Genomic DNA, 16,263 nt, shown 5'->3' with positions numbered 1-16,263 from the left:
GAGTGATGTGCATGTTTGGAATTTGTAACAGTAATATATACCGCAATAGTATTTTTTCATTTCTGGTTACATAGCAGGTTGTAACTTTTATCTACAAGTATTTGCAATTGTTTGCCATTTTAAACTTGTGTTACAATATGTTCCCTACACAGCAGAAACACGTTTGCTTTTATAAATTTCATCAAATGTTTACTTGAGCATAGCTGTATACGTATTGACAGCAATTAAAATCATTCTCTTTTAAAAGCTATGTAAAATGGTTAGGTTGTATATTCCGTTTGAATATCTTGCATATGTCGAAGCAAGCTCGCATGTCATGATATGTAACATTTTTAAAAAGTAAATGTAGATAAAAAAATATTTTGACACGATATATTGCAAGCAATAACCGTAAGAATTTGGATCGTTTCCACCGAGTGTAGCCCTGGGCAGCAATATCTGTTCTCGGCCAGTCAGCACCGCGTCACATTGGTAGTAGCCACTACTTTCATGAATAACGGAACGCGTCAAGCGACACAGAATAATATTTCAGCTGTGAAGGGAGGGAACACAGCCGAGTGAAGCCGTATCTACGAGCATTTCCTTTTGGCCAATATATTTTCAAAACGCGATCAGATCACCGTTGGCTCTTTGGTCTGTTGCTGCAGTTTTTATCAAAGGAGTTGGACGGACAAGTGCCATAATAAAAACATGTTGGCGTAGATAACAATTTTAGCTCGTTTTACATACATATTATATGTAAAAAAAAACGCGTATTGTTCCCATGGCACGACAGAGCTGTTCCAAGTGCCAGCGGACAGGAGCCACGCTGGGATGCCACGGCAAGGGATGCGCCCAGCGCTATCACTTCATCTGTGCCATGGAAGCGGGTGGGTGCTGTTCTTTTTAATTGACGATTGCGTAACGCGTCTGCGACTCTAACCGTGAGTGGCTGCCCTCGTAGTCCAGCCTCCCAGCTGGGCGCCGTGCCCTGCTGCACTTAGCTGCGCCTCGCCACAGAGCCAGCGCGCCGTAAAGCTTTCCACCCCAGGTCCAACCCCATGCATACCAAGATCCATACTGTGTAGTGCGATCGCCACTGATGTCATTACAGAGTCCGTCTTGGCTGTATTTTTGGACACCGTGTGCAAGGTACGGGCAGTACCCAACCTCTGGACATAGTTACAGTTTGAATTAGTATTTATATCAGGTTCATGGTAACCAGCTTGCGTCTTGAGCGGTGAATGTGCTCAATACGAGATGACCCTTGTTCCTTTGTCCAATCCTCGGTACATTTGCAAGTCTGGAGATGCATTACTTGCATAAGCGAGTCTTAGCAGTTTCATATTTAATTAGTTTTTGTATAGCCCTGCTTTGACTCTCCATATGACTTAACATGCAACATGCATAATAAGATATGTGTGTACAAGTGAAAGTAGGACTTTTTGCCCTAATTAATTCTGCTTGTGTTTACAGATTGTTTGCTATGCGAAGATAATTTCCTGATCAAATGTGCCAAACATAAGGTATGGTGGACTCTTCTTTGCAGTGTGTATTTACATGATCGATTTTCATTGTCTGTGAAAACATTTGGTTTTGTATATCAATTGTACAATCGCCTTGTGAGTTACAATCTTTTGGGGAAAATTTTCGATTGAGTTACAACATTAATTTCAAAGATCGTAGTTAAAATTGCCTTCCAATTTTCATGTGAAGCCATGGCATGTTGGGTGTGCGAGATAAACCACTAACAAAAGGTCATGTTTACAATAAATACCAGGTTGCAAAATTGAACATGTTTTAAAGTGTACATTCTGTGTTGTTCACTCGATCATTTTACATTTTGACATGGACAAATTATAGACTGAAAATGTCTTGAGAAAAAAAAATTCCCCCCTTAAATACCACGTTGAGTGCTTCAGAGGATAAAAGCCTACTTCTCAAACCCCCAATGCGGAAGTGAAAACTAGTCTTTGCACTACAGTATCAATTAAATGACGTGCCCATTCTAAAGTGGCAAACCTCAATCGTTTTAATAACGCATAATTAAAAAACGTCCTATGTTGTCAACAATTGTGTTGGCCAACATCAAAGGCTGCACAATGTGTAATATGCCCAACACAGTTAAAACTGTAAATGTAATGACTAAATACATCTGTAAATGATATACACATAATGTCACTATTTATTTTGAGGTCAATTATTTACCCAGGGAAGGCCTCACTCGCTCCACTTGAACACTATTATCAGCATAGTTCCAAACTGAATATGTTTCGCCAATTCCGTGAGCGAGTGGTTCAATGTGGGAGGAAACCCAGAGAACCCAGTGGAAACTCGTGCGTACGAAGACGCAACGACACCCTTGGACAATTGACACATAAGCATGTCCGTGTGTTTATTCTCACGTGGCGTCCTTCGTTTGATATCTCGTTACTTTACACAGCGCAGTGAATATTTCTAAGGTACAGAATCGTATAATTTGATTTCGTGTACTAAGATGCGTATGTCGTCTTAGACTGGTCATTTTATTGTTCATAAAGTATTGTGCTTCCGTGATCAATGCTTAATTTTTCTGTACGTTTTGCATGCTTCTCTCCTATTGGTGGCACTATTCGACCGTCAAGCCTACATACGAAATATTCTAGCGAGCAATCAGTCGAAAATTAGGTTGATGGGCAGGAACAAATGTGACAATATTATATTCAGTTAAACTACTTGAATTTTAAAGGGGTTATTTTTTTATTATACCAGCTACATTTAATTGCATTGGATCGAGTTTTTTATATATATACTGCATTTGTTTGCTAACCAATTGAATGTATTGGCGAGCAATATTTTTCCATTGACTTGTTGTTTTGACAGGGTAGAGGGATGGCTGCTTCTGTGGAAAGCACAGAGAGGAGATAACCACGCTCTCTTATCACCAGAATGGTATGAATAATGAACACCAAACACTGGGCAGTAACACCACACAACCATTACGGGCTTAGCGCCTAAGATATGTGAACTCTTCAATAGGGATGGGTACAGGCAAGCCCGTGTTGAAGGGGGTTATGGGTGGTTCAAATGAACCATAAGAACAGTCGTAAATAAAATTTAAAAAATCCACACTGGCAGACCAATTTGCCGTTAGTGTATGGTGCTTTCATCATGCGCTTTGCACTTAACATAATAAGACGTGGTTGGTGTAAGCGCACTTGCCATCGTAGGAAACTGCCCTTGTCTGGCTCTGAAATATAGGTTGATTTTGAGCCACAGCGCCATCTGCTGTGCAGGACTGACACTGATCAAATCGGTCGAGCGGCTCACGTTGAATGCGGTGATGGTGGTGGTGGTGGGTCTTGAATTGGTGAGTGCAGTGCTTGGTGCGCTGTGAACTCGGCGCGACCTGAGTTTAATTCCCGGCTACGACTAACATCGGTGGCGAGTGATCTCTAAACCGCTCCTGGCCCCCCCCCCCCACCCTGCCCTTCACCTGTCCTTCGTGGTGAAATGTGTTAAACACAACCCGGTCGTGTGGTTGGATTAATCAAGCAGGATCTTGAAAAAGGACTGTAAATGACTCTTGTTTTAGATTAAAACATGTGGGCACTATTAATAGATGTATTATGCATTATTCCAAATTGAATAGTGAAGAGTATATTACATTATGATCACATTAATCTTTTAGGTAAAATGCATAGCATTTTAAACATCACTGCCTAAAATGCATACTTAAGAACATAACACCACCGCATTTCCATTGTTTTGCAGGTTTCGAAGGATTGATGTATCAGTAGAAATTATTTACCATCTCCCCACAACTTCCTGCCCTCTAGCAATTTGCTGCCTGCACAGTTCTCCAGGATTTTAAGAAAGGAAAAAAATAAAAAGGCCTGGTGGAATTGCTGTTCATTCACAGCTGTTTTTATTTCAAATCACCCACGTGATGTCCACATGCTGCTACTGGCCACGGACAAGACAGCCTGTAAGAACTCGCTTATACGACTCATTCATAGTCGAGTACATTTAGCACTGACCAGGTGATGGCATTGTATTGTTGTAATATATCGGTCGGCTTGCCAGGATTATGTTACAATTTGAGGCGTTAAAACAAGTGTGCAACACCTTTCTTAAGAGCTGCAGAATTATGTATTCTTTAAACGTCATCTGCATAACGATAGTTAACACCTTCGGTTTTCCCCCTGGCAAGCCAACATTTTCAAATATCAAAAACGGTTAGCAAAAGTTTAAATGCATTTTTGTAGAAAGATCTCCCATTAGAATTTATGTGCATTCTTCTCATTGTAAGACTGTTTTTAATGTTTAAAAATGTGGCCTGAAACACAGGAAAAAGATAATCCTGCAGAATAATTTGATGGATAAAGAGTTAACAGTTTACAAACAAGCAGGGGTTAAATTGTAGGAGGAGTATTGACCATTGTCTTGGTTTTATAAGTGGTGGACCCGTAATGCAGCTTAGTGCAAGTGCCGTATCTAAACTGGGAGCAGCTGCATTTCAATTGGCCTTGTGAAAGAATAAGGAATAAACATGACACAAATTCCCCTTACAGCTGCCACCTTCCCTACAATTTAACCCTTGCCAATGACATAGTGCTCATGCCAGCGTTTACTTTTTGATCATCTAGTCCTTGTAGGTAAGTTAGTGTTCTGAAGCTAAGGGAAGAAGCTGTATACAAAGGGCGGTAAATATGGTTATACTGTATTAGTTTAGTTGGAAACCACGGCAGTGTTGAAGGGGGGGGGTATTCTTGGCATGTCACCGACTGTCGTTTGAACAATAAAATATACACGCAACGTCCCACATGAGAATTCCTTTTCACACATTTTTGGAAGTGCTTTGTGCAAAACATCTCGCAAATTTTGGAACCAAGCTCGTAGCTAAAGAACAACATCAGTTGCCTTGATTCACCTTCCCTTGCAAAAAAAAAGAAACAGTGTTTAAACAAATTGAAAGAGCATCCGCTCTGGAAGCACGCGGTATTGCAGCAGTGTTCTACTGCCTTGTTCTTTTGAGGCGTGCTTCCATTGTCACCGAGAATCTGCCCTGACTGCTTTTGGGCCCCTTTGCACTTAGATGAGAAATGAATTGGTTTCCAATCATATTTTTCTATTTTCACATAGTTTTGTTTAAATTTGCTAGGCGAGGATTTAGTTTAAAAAAAAAAATTACAATTCTACTTCGTTGTGCGCAGTAAAATGTCATATCCCCATTCAGGACCGATGCACAATTTCAGTGGAATCTTACGACGAGAGCATTCGTACCAATTTTTAAAGTGAAAACTTTTGTAGTTACGGAGCATTCTTTAGCTGCTGAAAAGGTTTATTCAGCAATGTAACGTGATTGACAGCTGGCTGGCTTTCTCCCCCGCAAATCAGATGCAACCGCCTTTGTCCCGCCGAGTTATTCATATCATCTACAGCTTCCTACGGTTTCTATGACACGTGTTGCGCCTTCGCTTTAATACACAAGCCAACAACACGGCTGAGCACGTACACGGCAACGGAACTGCATAAAGTCACCAATGTTGAGTTACAAGCTGTTGTCTTGCCATGGTGAACATTCAATGATATTGACAGGACTTGTGTTCAAATGAAATATTACTCTTTAAAATCCCAGCTCTGTTGGTCCATTTTGCGTTTAATTTCCTTTACGAAAGCGACACACATTTTCTGACGTTCCATAGGGTTAGAACTCCACAAACTGTGCATACTTCTATTGTATTTTTGTGCATATTTTTAATGAAAGTGCCCATTTCGTTCATAAATCTGCTGGTGGTTTTCTTTTTTGTGTTGTAAAGTTCAATTTTACGTAAGTGTGGGATTGCGCCACATTGAATGTTACGTGATTGTATTGTTTATGTATTATACAATAAAATGTTATTACTGTTGATTCTCAACGCGTGTGTATACATTCACTGTCGCTCAGTCACCGGCAGACCCGTTTAAAAGTTTTATTTTGGGTGACATTTCTCCTTTGTGAGTGTTTTGTTAATGTCCGTACCATGTGGCTTTACAAAGTCACATGCCGAAGTTGCTGTTATTTGGCAGTGTGTGTGTATGCCCTACGGATGTTTCTCAAAAAGCAACAAATTAAATGCCAAATATTTAAAGTCAATAAGCTTTCTTATCAAATTTACGACCACAAATTAGGTTAAATTCCCATCACCGTTGACTCTCTAACCTCCCCCACCCACCCACTTGGGTTGCCCTTGCATGTTGTCCTTGATTCATTTTTGCAATGAATCTGATGTATACACACGTTGACGATGTCCCTTGCATACAACCCCCTACTGCTTTTTTTACCTTCCAACACTTGACGCTTACTCTTGCCCTCTATAATCAGTGCATGCCTACGCAGTGCTCCATACAGTCTTGCGTTTAAACGCACAAAACAAAAACTGCTTAGTTTTTAACGGGCGAATAATTTATTTTGAACCTGATAAACGTAACGTTGCAGTGTGCCGAAATAAGAAACAGCCGTGTACTGCTGTCTGCTATGATAGCTCAGAACCTATCAACAAATCTATAAAAGTGAGCAAAGAAGCATGGACATATTTCATACTTGGAATTAATTTGAGACAAAGGCACGTGAATTAGAAAACATGCAGGTTATTGGCATCATTTTAACGTGTAACAAGTTGGATTGGGTAAGACGTGTCTCTGATGGCTGGTGGTCAAGGCAAGTGGCAATCGAAGACTAATGTGGCCTAGAAACCACGCAATGGAGAAACCGTGCTCTGCAATCGACCCGTATGCAGGTGTGCTAGAGGTGGATTACACACGGCCGGCTTGGGAGAGGGTTTCATATCGTCGATTTATCGTGGCTGCTGCTGCTGACGATAACACTAACACCATTTTTGTTCCTGGGTACTAAGTGTTATTTTTTTTATTGATTATGCCTAAAAGTATAGAAAATGGCTGATTCCCCACAAACTTTGCTTTTGTGGCCAGGACTTGTATGTGAACGAAAGACACAAATGCACACCGCGTTTTCTCATTGAAAATAGGTAAATTTCAAAACATCACTGTCCTGGCCACAAAAGCAAAGTGTGGGGAGTAATATCCATTTTCTGTACTTTTGAGGCATAAGCAATTCGGAAATAACACTACCCAGGATCATTTTTTTGTTACACTTAATTAATGCTCCTGATAATGTATCCCATTTCGTGCCGTTTCACGGTGCGGGCTCGACATTGGGGCTCGGAACACTGCTCGAAAAGCTTTTTGAGGGCAATTAGCCGCATGCCTGCCTCGCGGAGCCGGGACTGAAGCCGAATTGTCCGTTTCGCCTTCCCCAACCTCTCCTGGGGCGCGGCGTTTTGAGCGGCCATGGCCACGAGTTTCCTTTTTGAGTTTCACGTCACGTCACAATAACAAGGCAAGGTTGTTCGTTGGACTGTGACCAATTTAAAGGGCCAACTGTATTATTACGCTGCGGAAACAGAAAAGGCACTGATAAAAAAAATTGCTTTCGAATCATAGCTGGCCTCGGCCTGCGGTGTGCAGTTCAATTATCTACAGGTTTTGCCCGAAATTGAACTTTACGATGGAGTACTTTTACATTAATGGGGTTGGAGCGGTGGTGTAGTAGTTAGCGCAATGCCCTACGATCCCTGCATCACGTGTTCAATTCCTGGCCACAGCGAACATCTGTGTCGAGTGACATCTGAAATTGTCTTGAGCATCTCCCTTAAGTCTGCACTCACCAGCGTGGTGAAGTATGGTCAAATATCCCCCATAACTAACATCAGTGCAGGGAAACCGTCTGGCAGTGTCTACCAAGAACTGCAAATGTTTACACAATGCATGCCGGGTGGCAACTCATGAGTTTTCGACCACAGCATTGGACATCGTCGTTTTCCAAACGACGGGTACATTTCTTCAGGATGATGAAACATTTGACTTGCTTAATGAAAGACTGGTGTTCCCCAACTAGTTGTGGGTAGATTGCAGTATACGCATAGTCAGCCGTAAGAAGAGCATATGTAGTAAACCTGCGTGCGTAGGACGAGAATTATCTTGCATAAGGAACGCGTTTTGCATGAGAAAACGGAGACATCCGTTCTTTAAGAGTATGATTGCTTTATTAAGTGAAACTGATGGGCCAAGTCAGCCGTGTAAATCGCAGCCCAACCATTAAGACCGCAACAATGCCACTTCAAAGCCACAGCGCCGTGGAGAGATCTGCGGGATGGAACCCGCGGGTGGACGCTGCCACGAGCCGCCACCGTTTCCCGATGCCAATAATTACACTGGTCAACACAAAAAAAAATTCTGGCCTGGACTTTTGCAGCTGTTTTGAACTAATTTCAGGGTGCTGATTCCAAATCTGATCTCCGATTTGCTCTATCACATCATTTTTATGCTATCGGCATACCCCATTTTCATTGATTTTACCCGAAATTAACTCTTGTCACTTATCATTGCAAGTTGTTGCGAGTCAGTGACTGCTTTAGTGTTAAAATATGGTGCTGTATTTTTAGGATAGTGTGTTTATAATATAATTTTATGTAGACATCCACATTTATTTAATATTTTTCTTCTGCAGTTTTTATTGAAAATGCAATATTTGATATCTCAAAAACCTGATGTGATAGACAAAAACTGATGCCAGATTTGGAATCAGCACCCCAAAATTACATTAAAACCGTTGGAATACCTTATGCCAGAAAAAGTGTGTTGACCAGTGTTATTTATCCGCTGCCATTCGCGTGATCTGTATCGGTGTTGGTGGACACTTTGCTCGGTCAGTTCAATATTTACTTACCGTTAAAGTGTACTTGCTTGCTCTAGACCCACCCAATTCTACGCCGTTGTTTCACATGGATGCAGAGGTATTAGGGCAGTGGCTCACACTTTTGTGTGGCGTGACCTCAACCTAGAGGTCGGCAGTTCGATTCTATCTCCCGGCGCGGCACGTTTCACGCACGGGTTGCTTAATCTTCGTTTTGACATTTTGGGCGACCCAGGTAATTCTTGCAAACGAGACGATTGTTTCTCGAGTTATCTCGTTCAGCAAAATCAAATTGAATCTTGCCCTACAGCAAGAAAGGAGCATTTTAATTATTGGGCACACACGTTAAGCCATTAATTTGTTTTCTGGACATCTGTGTAAACGACGGGATATATGTGAAGAAGAGCTTTATAGCTTATCGGGATTCTTCCAGCATTCATATTCTGATTTTCACTTCCCACGCCGTTCCTTCAGCTAATCGGGCTTTTACAGCCTAAATCATGTGAAGAAAAGACAAAGAGCATGGAAACGGGGAATCACAGCCCGCCTCGATGGGCATCGCCCACAACGACGCTGCTATTACCGGCTCGGGCATGAGGAGGCAGCACACGCAGTCTGCCCACGTGGACTCACGCCATGGCGGCCGCCACGTTTGTTTTGCCCACGTGACTCTTTGTTGAAGCCGTCAACAGGACTGCGTCATCCACAGCCGATCGGCCAATGACGGGAAACGATGCCAGACTTGCAGGGAGGGAGGGAGAGATCGCCGATGCAATGGATCAATGCGCACCGGGGTTCGTTTTTAAATGCCCCGTGAAAATGCAGAATGGGCAATAAGTCCCTATACCCCTTCAAGCCGTGAGAGCCGTTATGGTTACCGAGACAATGGTATATGGACTTACCGCCCACCCTGCAGAATCGTAGTTGGACTGTATCTCAAGTTTTGTCAGCCTTTGTAATTCACGTACAGGACTATATTGAAACAATCACGTAAACAAAACTAAATAAATCAGAAATGTCTGCATAATAAAAGTATGTCTTAACACAACCCATCAGCCGGACGGCTTTCTGGGAATGTAAAGTGACTGTGCACGAATTTCGACCCTCGGTGTCTCATCGCAGCCAAGTGCATCGTGTCCACCCATGCGTGCATGTACGAACAAAGAGCCCCCCACACACTTGTTTTTGTTGACAAAACTCTTAAGTTTCTAAGTTGATTGTTGATATTCTGACGACGTGTGTGATCTGAAGTCTTTTCGACCGGAGACGCTCGGTGGCGTTCAGCACTGTGGTCGAGTTTCATCATCAAGTCTTCAACAACACGCGGTCGTCACCTTTGTGAACTCGTCGTCATTGCCACGGCTCACTCGGAGTGTGAAGCCAACTGAGCGAGTTCAATGAGGTGATCCCGGATCCATCCGCCGGTTTGTCAGAGCGCTTGTCTCATAATCTGCGCGAATTCAAATCCTGCTTCGGGCTAAATGTGGCGTGGAATGAGTGCCAGTGGAACTCTCTCTCTTCCACCGCCATTCAAATTGGCTTCGAGCACCCAACAGTTCGAGAAACTCTGCAAGACTCAAATTTCGTTTTTCCTTTTAGCTTTTCCTTGAGTATGTCCTCTCATTTTGAAATGTGCCTTTATTCCATAGGTAGGACCTACTTTCGTTTAATTTAGACCGTAAAGTATTGCGATTGCCACGATTTCGTGGGTGCGAGTTTCTACTAATAAAATACATCGAACGAAAGAGGAAGCGAGCGAGCGAGGCCCCTTCACGAGAATGTGGAATTGACGACACGTGCAGCCGATAAAGCGTTGTCCCGATGTTTCATTTTAGCGGCACGTCGCCGCTTCGCTGGGGGTGTATTTATTTGTCGCAGACATCTGTCGCGACTGTTTTCCGAGTGAATTATAATTCACGCCAGGGGAGAGCACTTATTTGCGTTCAACCTTCCGCGATTCACCGTTTCCAGGTGTCAACGTCGAAGAGAATTTACAACAGAGAGCGCTTTGTTCATTGTACAGCGGCGGTGGATTTTTTTTGGACCGTGAAAAGAAAATGCACGCGGCGGAGAATAATAGAAACGGCCAAGGTCACCCCTCACTGAAGCGCTAACGACGACACTGCCACAGTATTGTCTCGTCTCCTGAGCTGGGCCAGTCGGTGTCAAGAACCGGCGGCGGCAGCAGCAGCAGCAACGCGACGTCCTCGAGGAAAGAAGGACACGAGCAGCTCAATTGAGTTCCCGAAGAAGCTCCCCGCACGTGGAGCGAAACGTCGGACATCACGCCAAACAACGCGCGGTACAACCCGAGAACACACATCTGTGCGAGCTGTTGATTCGCAATTTTATGTCATATCGTGTATTACGTCTCATTTTACCGACGATGAACGTGCCACGCCGTTTTTGTCCGGCGTCACGAGATGCCCGTTGCACGCATCTCGACACATTCCAAATCCACACGGGGGACTTGTGTTGTAGCATCGATGCCAACCGAGAGAACCTTGGCTGACCGCGAGTCGGAGAACGGTGGCAGCGGTCGCGGAGGAGCTCTGAGCTGGGGGTGGATCAAGAAACTTGCGCGACTCAAAACGGCCACGCCAGCCACGCCAGCCACGGCCACGGATCCGTGCGTCTCCCCAGCGATCTGCTTTGGCGATTCCGAATGCCGACAACGGAGCCGCGCCCAGACGGCGACACGCCGGTGTCCAGCACCCCTGGACCCTTCTTCCATCGTTCACCACCTTGGTCGCCAAGGCTTTCCACCCCGTCCGTGCATGTTGTATGCACGGATGTCGGAACTTCTTTCGCGCCGCACGTAGCCAACCGTGCTCATCGGAGGTCCACCACCGACAAGCCGGGCGGTGACCTGGCAGCACCGGCAAGGTGGGCCCACGTGGACACCTTGACGGAGATCGCGGAGCGGTGTCGTGGCAGCACCGGCAAGGTGGGCCCACGTGGACACCTCGACGGAGATCGCGGAAAAGGAGAGGCCATATTTTTCGATTTAAAGCTTTCGTGACTGCAGGGATGCATCTTCTTGGTTCTTTCGGTAAAGTCACGTAGAAGGGAAATAATAAAATTATAAAAATAAAAAATAAAATTCTCACGAAGTTTCGATTGCAACACAAGCAATCGTCATCAGGTGTGAAAACCACAGCAAGAAACAAAATTCACACCTGATGATGATTGCTTGTGTTGCAATCGAAACGTCGTGGGAATTGTATTGTTTTATATATTTATTATTTCCCTTCTACGTGACTTTACCGAAAGAACCAAGAGTAGGAGAGGCCAAGCCACGTGGACGACCGAAGCGCTGGCGGCGAGAGCGTGATGCTGTTGCTACTACTGCTGCTACTACGACTGTTGCTGATGCTACTGCTACTACTGCTACTACTGTTGTTGCTGTGCTTTACAAGCCCCCCCCCCCCCGCCCATAGGTGGACACCGACTCGGGCCCGGTGCTGCCCGGCTGCGTGTGCGGCATTCCACTGCGGGGGGCCCCTCCCCTCGCGACCCCCCACAGCCCCCCCCGCCGCTCCCTTGCCCCCACCCCCACCCCCCTGGCGTGGCCGTCCGCGGGTGTCCGCTCCGCCTCGCCGCTCCCCCGCGACGCCACCGGAGTCCCCCACGCGATGGCGCCACGCGGGCCCGCTGCGCTTCGCAGAGCGCCGCACGTGGCCCCCGCGCGCACGCCCCCCCCCCCCCCCCGTGCGTGCCCCCCCCCCGCGCGTGGCCCCCGCGCGCACGCCTGCTCTATATTTGGAGTCTGCGTGTCTCTCTCATCATCATCGCCTGGTTATACAGGAGGTCGTGGGTTCGATCCCGACCCTGACGCCTGCTGTATATTTGGAGTCTGCGTGTCTCTCTCTCCTCGTTCTCGCTTGGATTTTTCTCCGGCTTCTATCGGTTTCTCCCTCCACATTTAAACTCAACAGCACACGTTTAGAGTATTTGGCTGCTATAAAATCCCACGTGATGATAAGAGGCCAGCGGCGAACACGTCCCTGGCCACATCTGATGGCATCAAGAGACCCTCCCCCTGCTCACTTCAATCAGCTCATCGCCCGGATCTGCTTGGACTAGAAAACAATGTTCACGCGGCTTGCGATAACAAGTTGCAATTCACATTTCAGTGGCTTTTGACACACGTCGATGACGACATCCCGAGTTCGTCATCCGAATGTCGAATTTTGACATTGCCCTCCTTCGGCTCGAGTCCTCCCTGATCAAAAGCAACTTGTACAAATATGATAGTGCACCTCGAATGTCACCGCAACTCCACAAGGATCAGGATCTTGTGCCGATTCTCGCTGCTCTGTACGTCTCGCCGGTCTGTGTCGTCATCATCATCTCCTCTTCCAGGGGTCGGAGACTACCACCATGAAATCACTGACGATGCACGAGGGACACTGGATTATTGGAAATATGTACGAATGCAGTTCAATACCGATATCTATGGAAGTATCTGATAATGAACCGTGAATGATAGTCGCTTCCAGCGCGCAAACACGGCCTATTGACGCTGCGGTAATGAATTTGACGATATCAAATGAGATGCCAGATAGCCGGCCGGCCGTCGTTCAATAACCACATTCAAGCCGCCCGCAAAGCGGCAATTTACCATTCCTGAGGTCTGCGCGGCAAGCACAGTCCCCCATGTGGTCCGACGTTTCCCGGACACGTGGCCAGAGAGCACAGGCGGGTCGCGGATGGGACTGACGCGACGCGATCCTCCGCGGGATGTGAAAGGAAAACTTCCACAAGCTGCAGAGGGGATCCCGGACAACTCGGCTCGAGCCATCACGCGGCCACCCAAGCGATCGCGTCCCTCCCGTCGCCTCTGATGTCCCCGTCGCTGGCTGCCGGCGTCGCGCGACGGAGCAGATCGCAGCCTGGCGCTTGGGACTCCTCGAGGAGCGCGTCGCAGCGCGCTGCGTTCGGGTGCCATGCCAAACCCAAGGAAGCGATGGAAACTTTAATTGAGAAAGCCACTGGAGTTGTGCATTTGAAAATCTAGATTGAAAACGCATTTCTTTAGAACTGATTTTTGTGTTTAGTTTATTGTCCTTCCCCCCCCCCGCACCTCCGATTCGCACGATTGGCCACGTACGGTGCGAACGAAGTCCAACGTACATACGTGTGTACAACAATTAACAGCGTCGTAGCGATAGCGGGTTTCGCTGCGTCTGCAACTCACTCGGCTGGGGAGCGACGACATTCGAGGGGACAGTCCCACTGCAGCAGCGGTAGCAGCAGCGGCAAAGCTTCAAGAAGCACCGTGACACACCACACGTGCAGCCACGCTTCAAAACCAATGAACCAGCAAGCACGCCTTGGAATCTTTGGAATTAGGGCACGAGACCGATGCACACTTACTCGTGGAGTTGAGGACGTGTGTGACAGGCGGCGCTGGAACATAGTTCAAGCTACTGCTACCTTAATGCAGTACAGAAACCAGGTTTATTTGCTACGCATGTGAAGTTTGCGTGTTCTCACTTCCTATACATGTGCTGCTGCCGTTAACCCAGTTTTCACCCACGCGCACACACACAAAAAACTAAATGAAAAGCATATTGGCCAAACATCCCACAGCAGAACTCCCCTAAGAATGAGCCATGGGACTCAGTGATACTGTCATGGGTAGAAGAAGACATTATTATCGTGGTGCCTCTCATTGGAGTGGACGACACCACACTCGACCTGTGGATACTGGCACCTGGGATTGAACCAATGGCCTCTCCCCCATTCAGAAATTCTCCAGCGATTGATTTCCGCTTCAAGAAAACCTCGACACCGATGACGTTTTGCCCAAACCGGCACTGGCCAACAAACCCCTCCGTCAAGGGGCTGCCCTTGAGTTTTGGCTGACAAATTTCGCCCTCCCCTCGACCTCACCCACAGCTCCGGTAATTGCAGAACAGCGTCACCAGACGCACAGTGAACGGCCTCTCCATTGTCCGGACATGGCACCGTTTTGTCTCGTTCTCGGAAAGGGCGACCTCAAAGGGGCGGCAAGAGGGCGCTGGGCATCAACGGAATACAAATTCTTAACGAAGGCCCTCGCCGCTGGCCCAGTGGCCTTCATCGTGAGTCTGCCCCCCCCCCCCCCCACCCCCCGCGTCCCCTGACACCGGGTTGTGAACACCGGGCTGTGAACGGCGGGCTGCAGAAGAACACCCAGACCTGGGTGTGTGCACGCCGCAGCTAAAATGCAAACATGTTGAAATATTTCATTCGCGATGGGGCTACACGGAGCGGCACGGGAGCGCGCGCCCGCAGGGCTTAGACGTCGCAGTGGTTGCAGGCTGCGCTCTGTGCAGTCACTTGAATGTCAGGGAGATGAGCCGGTGCTCCCATCCTCAAGAGATCCACCAACCTCCTCCCCCCCCCCCCTCCCCCCCACCTTGCAAAGAGCTCTGTATCACCGTCACGTGACGTTTGACTTGAGTGCGTTGTTGTCATCAAACGTGTATCAGGAGAACACTTCTTCCTAGGCCACCCTTTAATATGGCCATACACCACCAGTTTATACGATCATCTTAAAACGGTATTGCAATAAATTCATATTTTATATAGGTCCTTCAAACACACGCACCATAATGTCATGCAATAATTTCCCCATAGAAACCCTCTTATAAATACTGCTTCGAATGACACGTACAAATTTATGTGTTACAAAAGATAAGTGACTCTTAATTTATATAATATTTAATATAAACACATTGCAGCAAAATAAACTTTCCCGAACCAGCAGAAGCTGTTCATTTGGAAACTGAAACCTTTCCCTTTGTGAATGCCACCACCCGTTTTTTTTTAAACGCAAATATTAATACAGGGTGGACAAATTGTGCCATCTTTGCAAAAGGTCACAACACAAGCACAACAGTGTTTTAGGACGCCTCGTATCAGACGACAAGTCACAGGTGCTCCGTATCGTGCGCGTGTTGTCATGGTTAGCACAATGCACTACGAACCCAGCGACCTGAGTTTGATTCCCGATAATTGGCCGACACATTGGCGGCGAGTGCTATCTAAGCCTGTCGTGGGCCCCACCGAGCTCGACTCCGCACCGTCGTGCCAGCCCGACTGGCACGCGCACGAAGGACGACGCGCAGCGGTGCTCGTTGAAACAGAGTGGGGATTGCACGGCTCCCATCGTGCCTTGCGTGCACGTCACACGAGCACCCGTGTTGCGTGCAGAACGTTCCCAGCCCCCGTCCAATTCGTGCGCACTCGAGACAGAGAACTCATCCCTGGCGTCTACGGAGCTCCGGACAACCGTCTGGCGTGCAAGGTCGCCTGCTCGCTCGCGCGCGGCGCAAACCCCGGCAACGGGTACCGAGTGGGACATGTCCCGTCACCGCCGCGGCGTCTCTGCGCGGACTGCTCCACAGTGCGCAATGAGCGCCGGGGGGTAGGAGGCTCCCCCGGCTACCAACTCGTGAAGCTGTACCCTGCCCGGCCCGCTCACCCCGACGACTCTTGACACTCATCTCGTGGCACCCCCCACCCCACGTGCCCCCCGCATTGCCCAACCCCCCCCC

General features: G+C 47.1%; 1 protein-coding gene across 3 annotated transcripts in view; it reads left to right on the top strand.

The window, feature by feature from the left end:
• Positions 1-5,872, top strand: part of LOC133347136 (transcription factor 20-like) — a 29,328-nt gene extending 23,456 nt beyond the window's left edge. For all 3 annotated transcript variants that reach the window (XM_061559153.1, XM_061559144.1, XM_061559163.1), the window contains 4 exons: positions 776-869; positions 1,456-1,505; positions 2,842-2,910; positions 3,733-5,872. In XM_061559153.1, the coding sequence (XP_061415137.1) occupies positions 776-869; positions 1,456-1,505; positions 2,842-2,886 (189 nt within the window). In that variant the 3' untranslated portion in view covers positions 2,887-2,910; positions 3,733-5,872. The remainder of the gene's footprint in view (positions 1-775; positions 870-1,455; positions 1,506-2,841; positions 2,911-3,732) is intronic.
• Positions 5,873-16,263: the final 10,391 nt, after the last annotated feature.

Source organism: Lethenteron reissneri, chromosome 3, assembly GCF_015708825.2.
Source record: "Lethenteron reissneri isolate LAM-NWPU_2019-01 chromosome 3, ASM1570882v1, whole genome shotgun sequence".
In the NCBI taxonomy this organism is placed as follows: Eukaryota; Metazoa; Chordata; class Hyperoartia; order Petromyzontiformes; family Petromyzontidae; genus Lethenteron; species Lethenteron reissneri.
The sequence above is the reverse complement of the archived record's forward strand: the minus strand, read 5'-3'. Positions and strand labels throughout refer to the sequence as shown.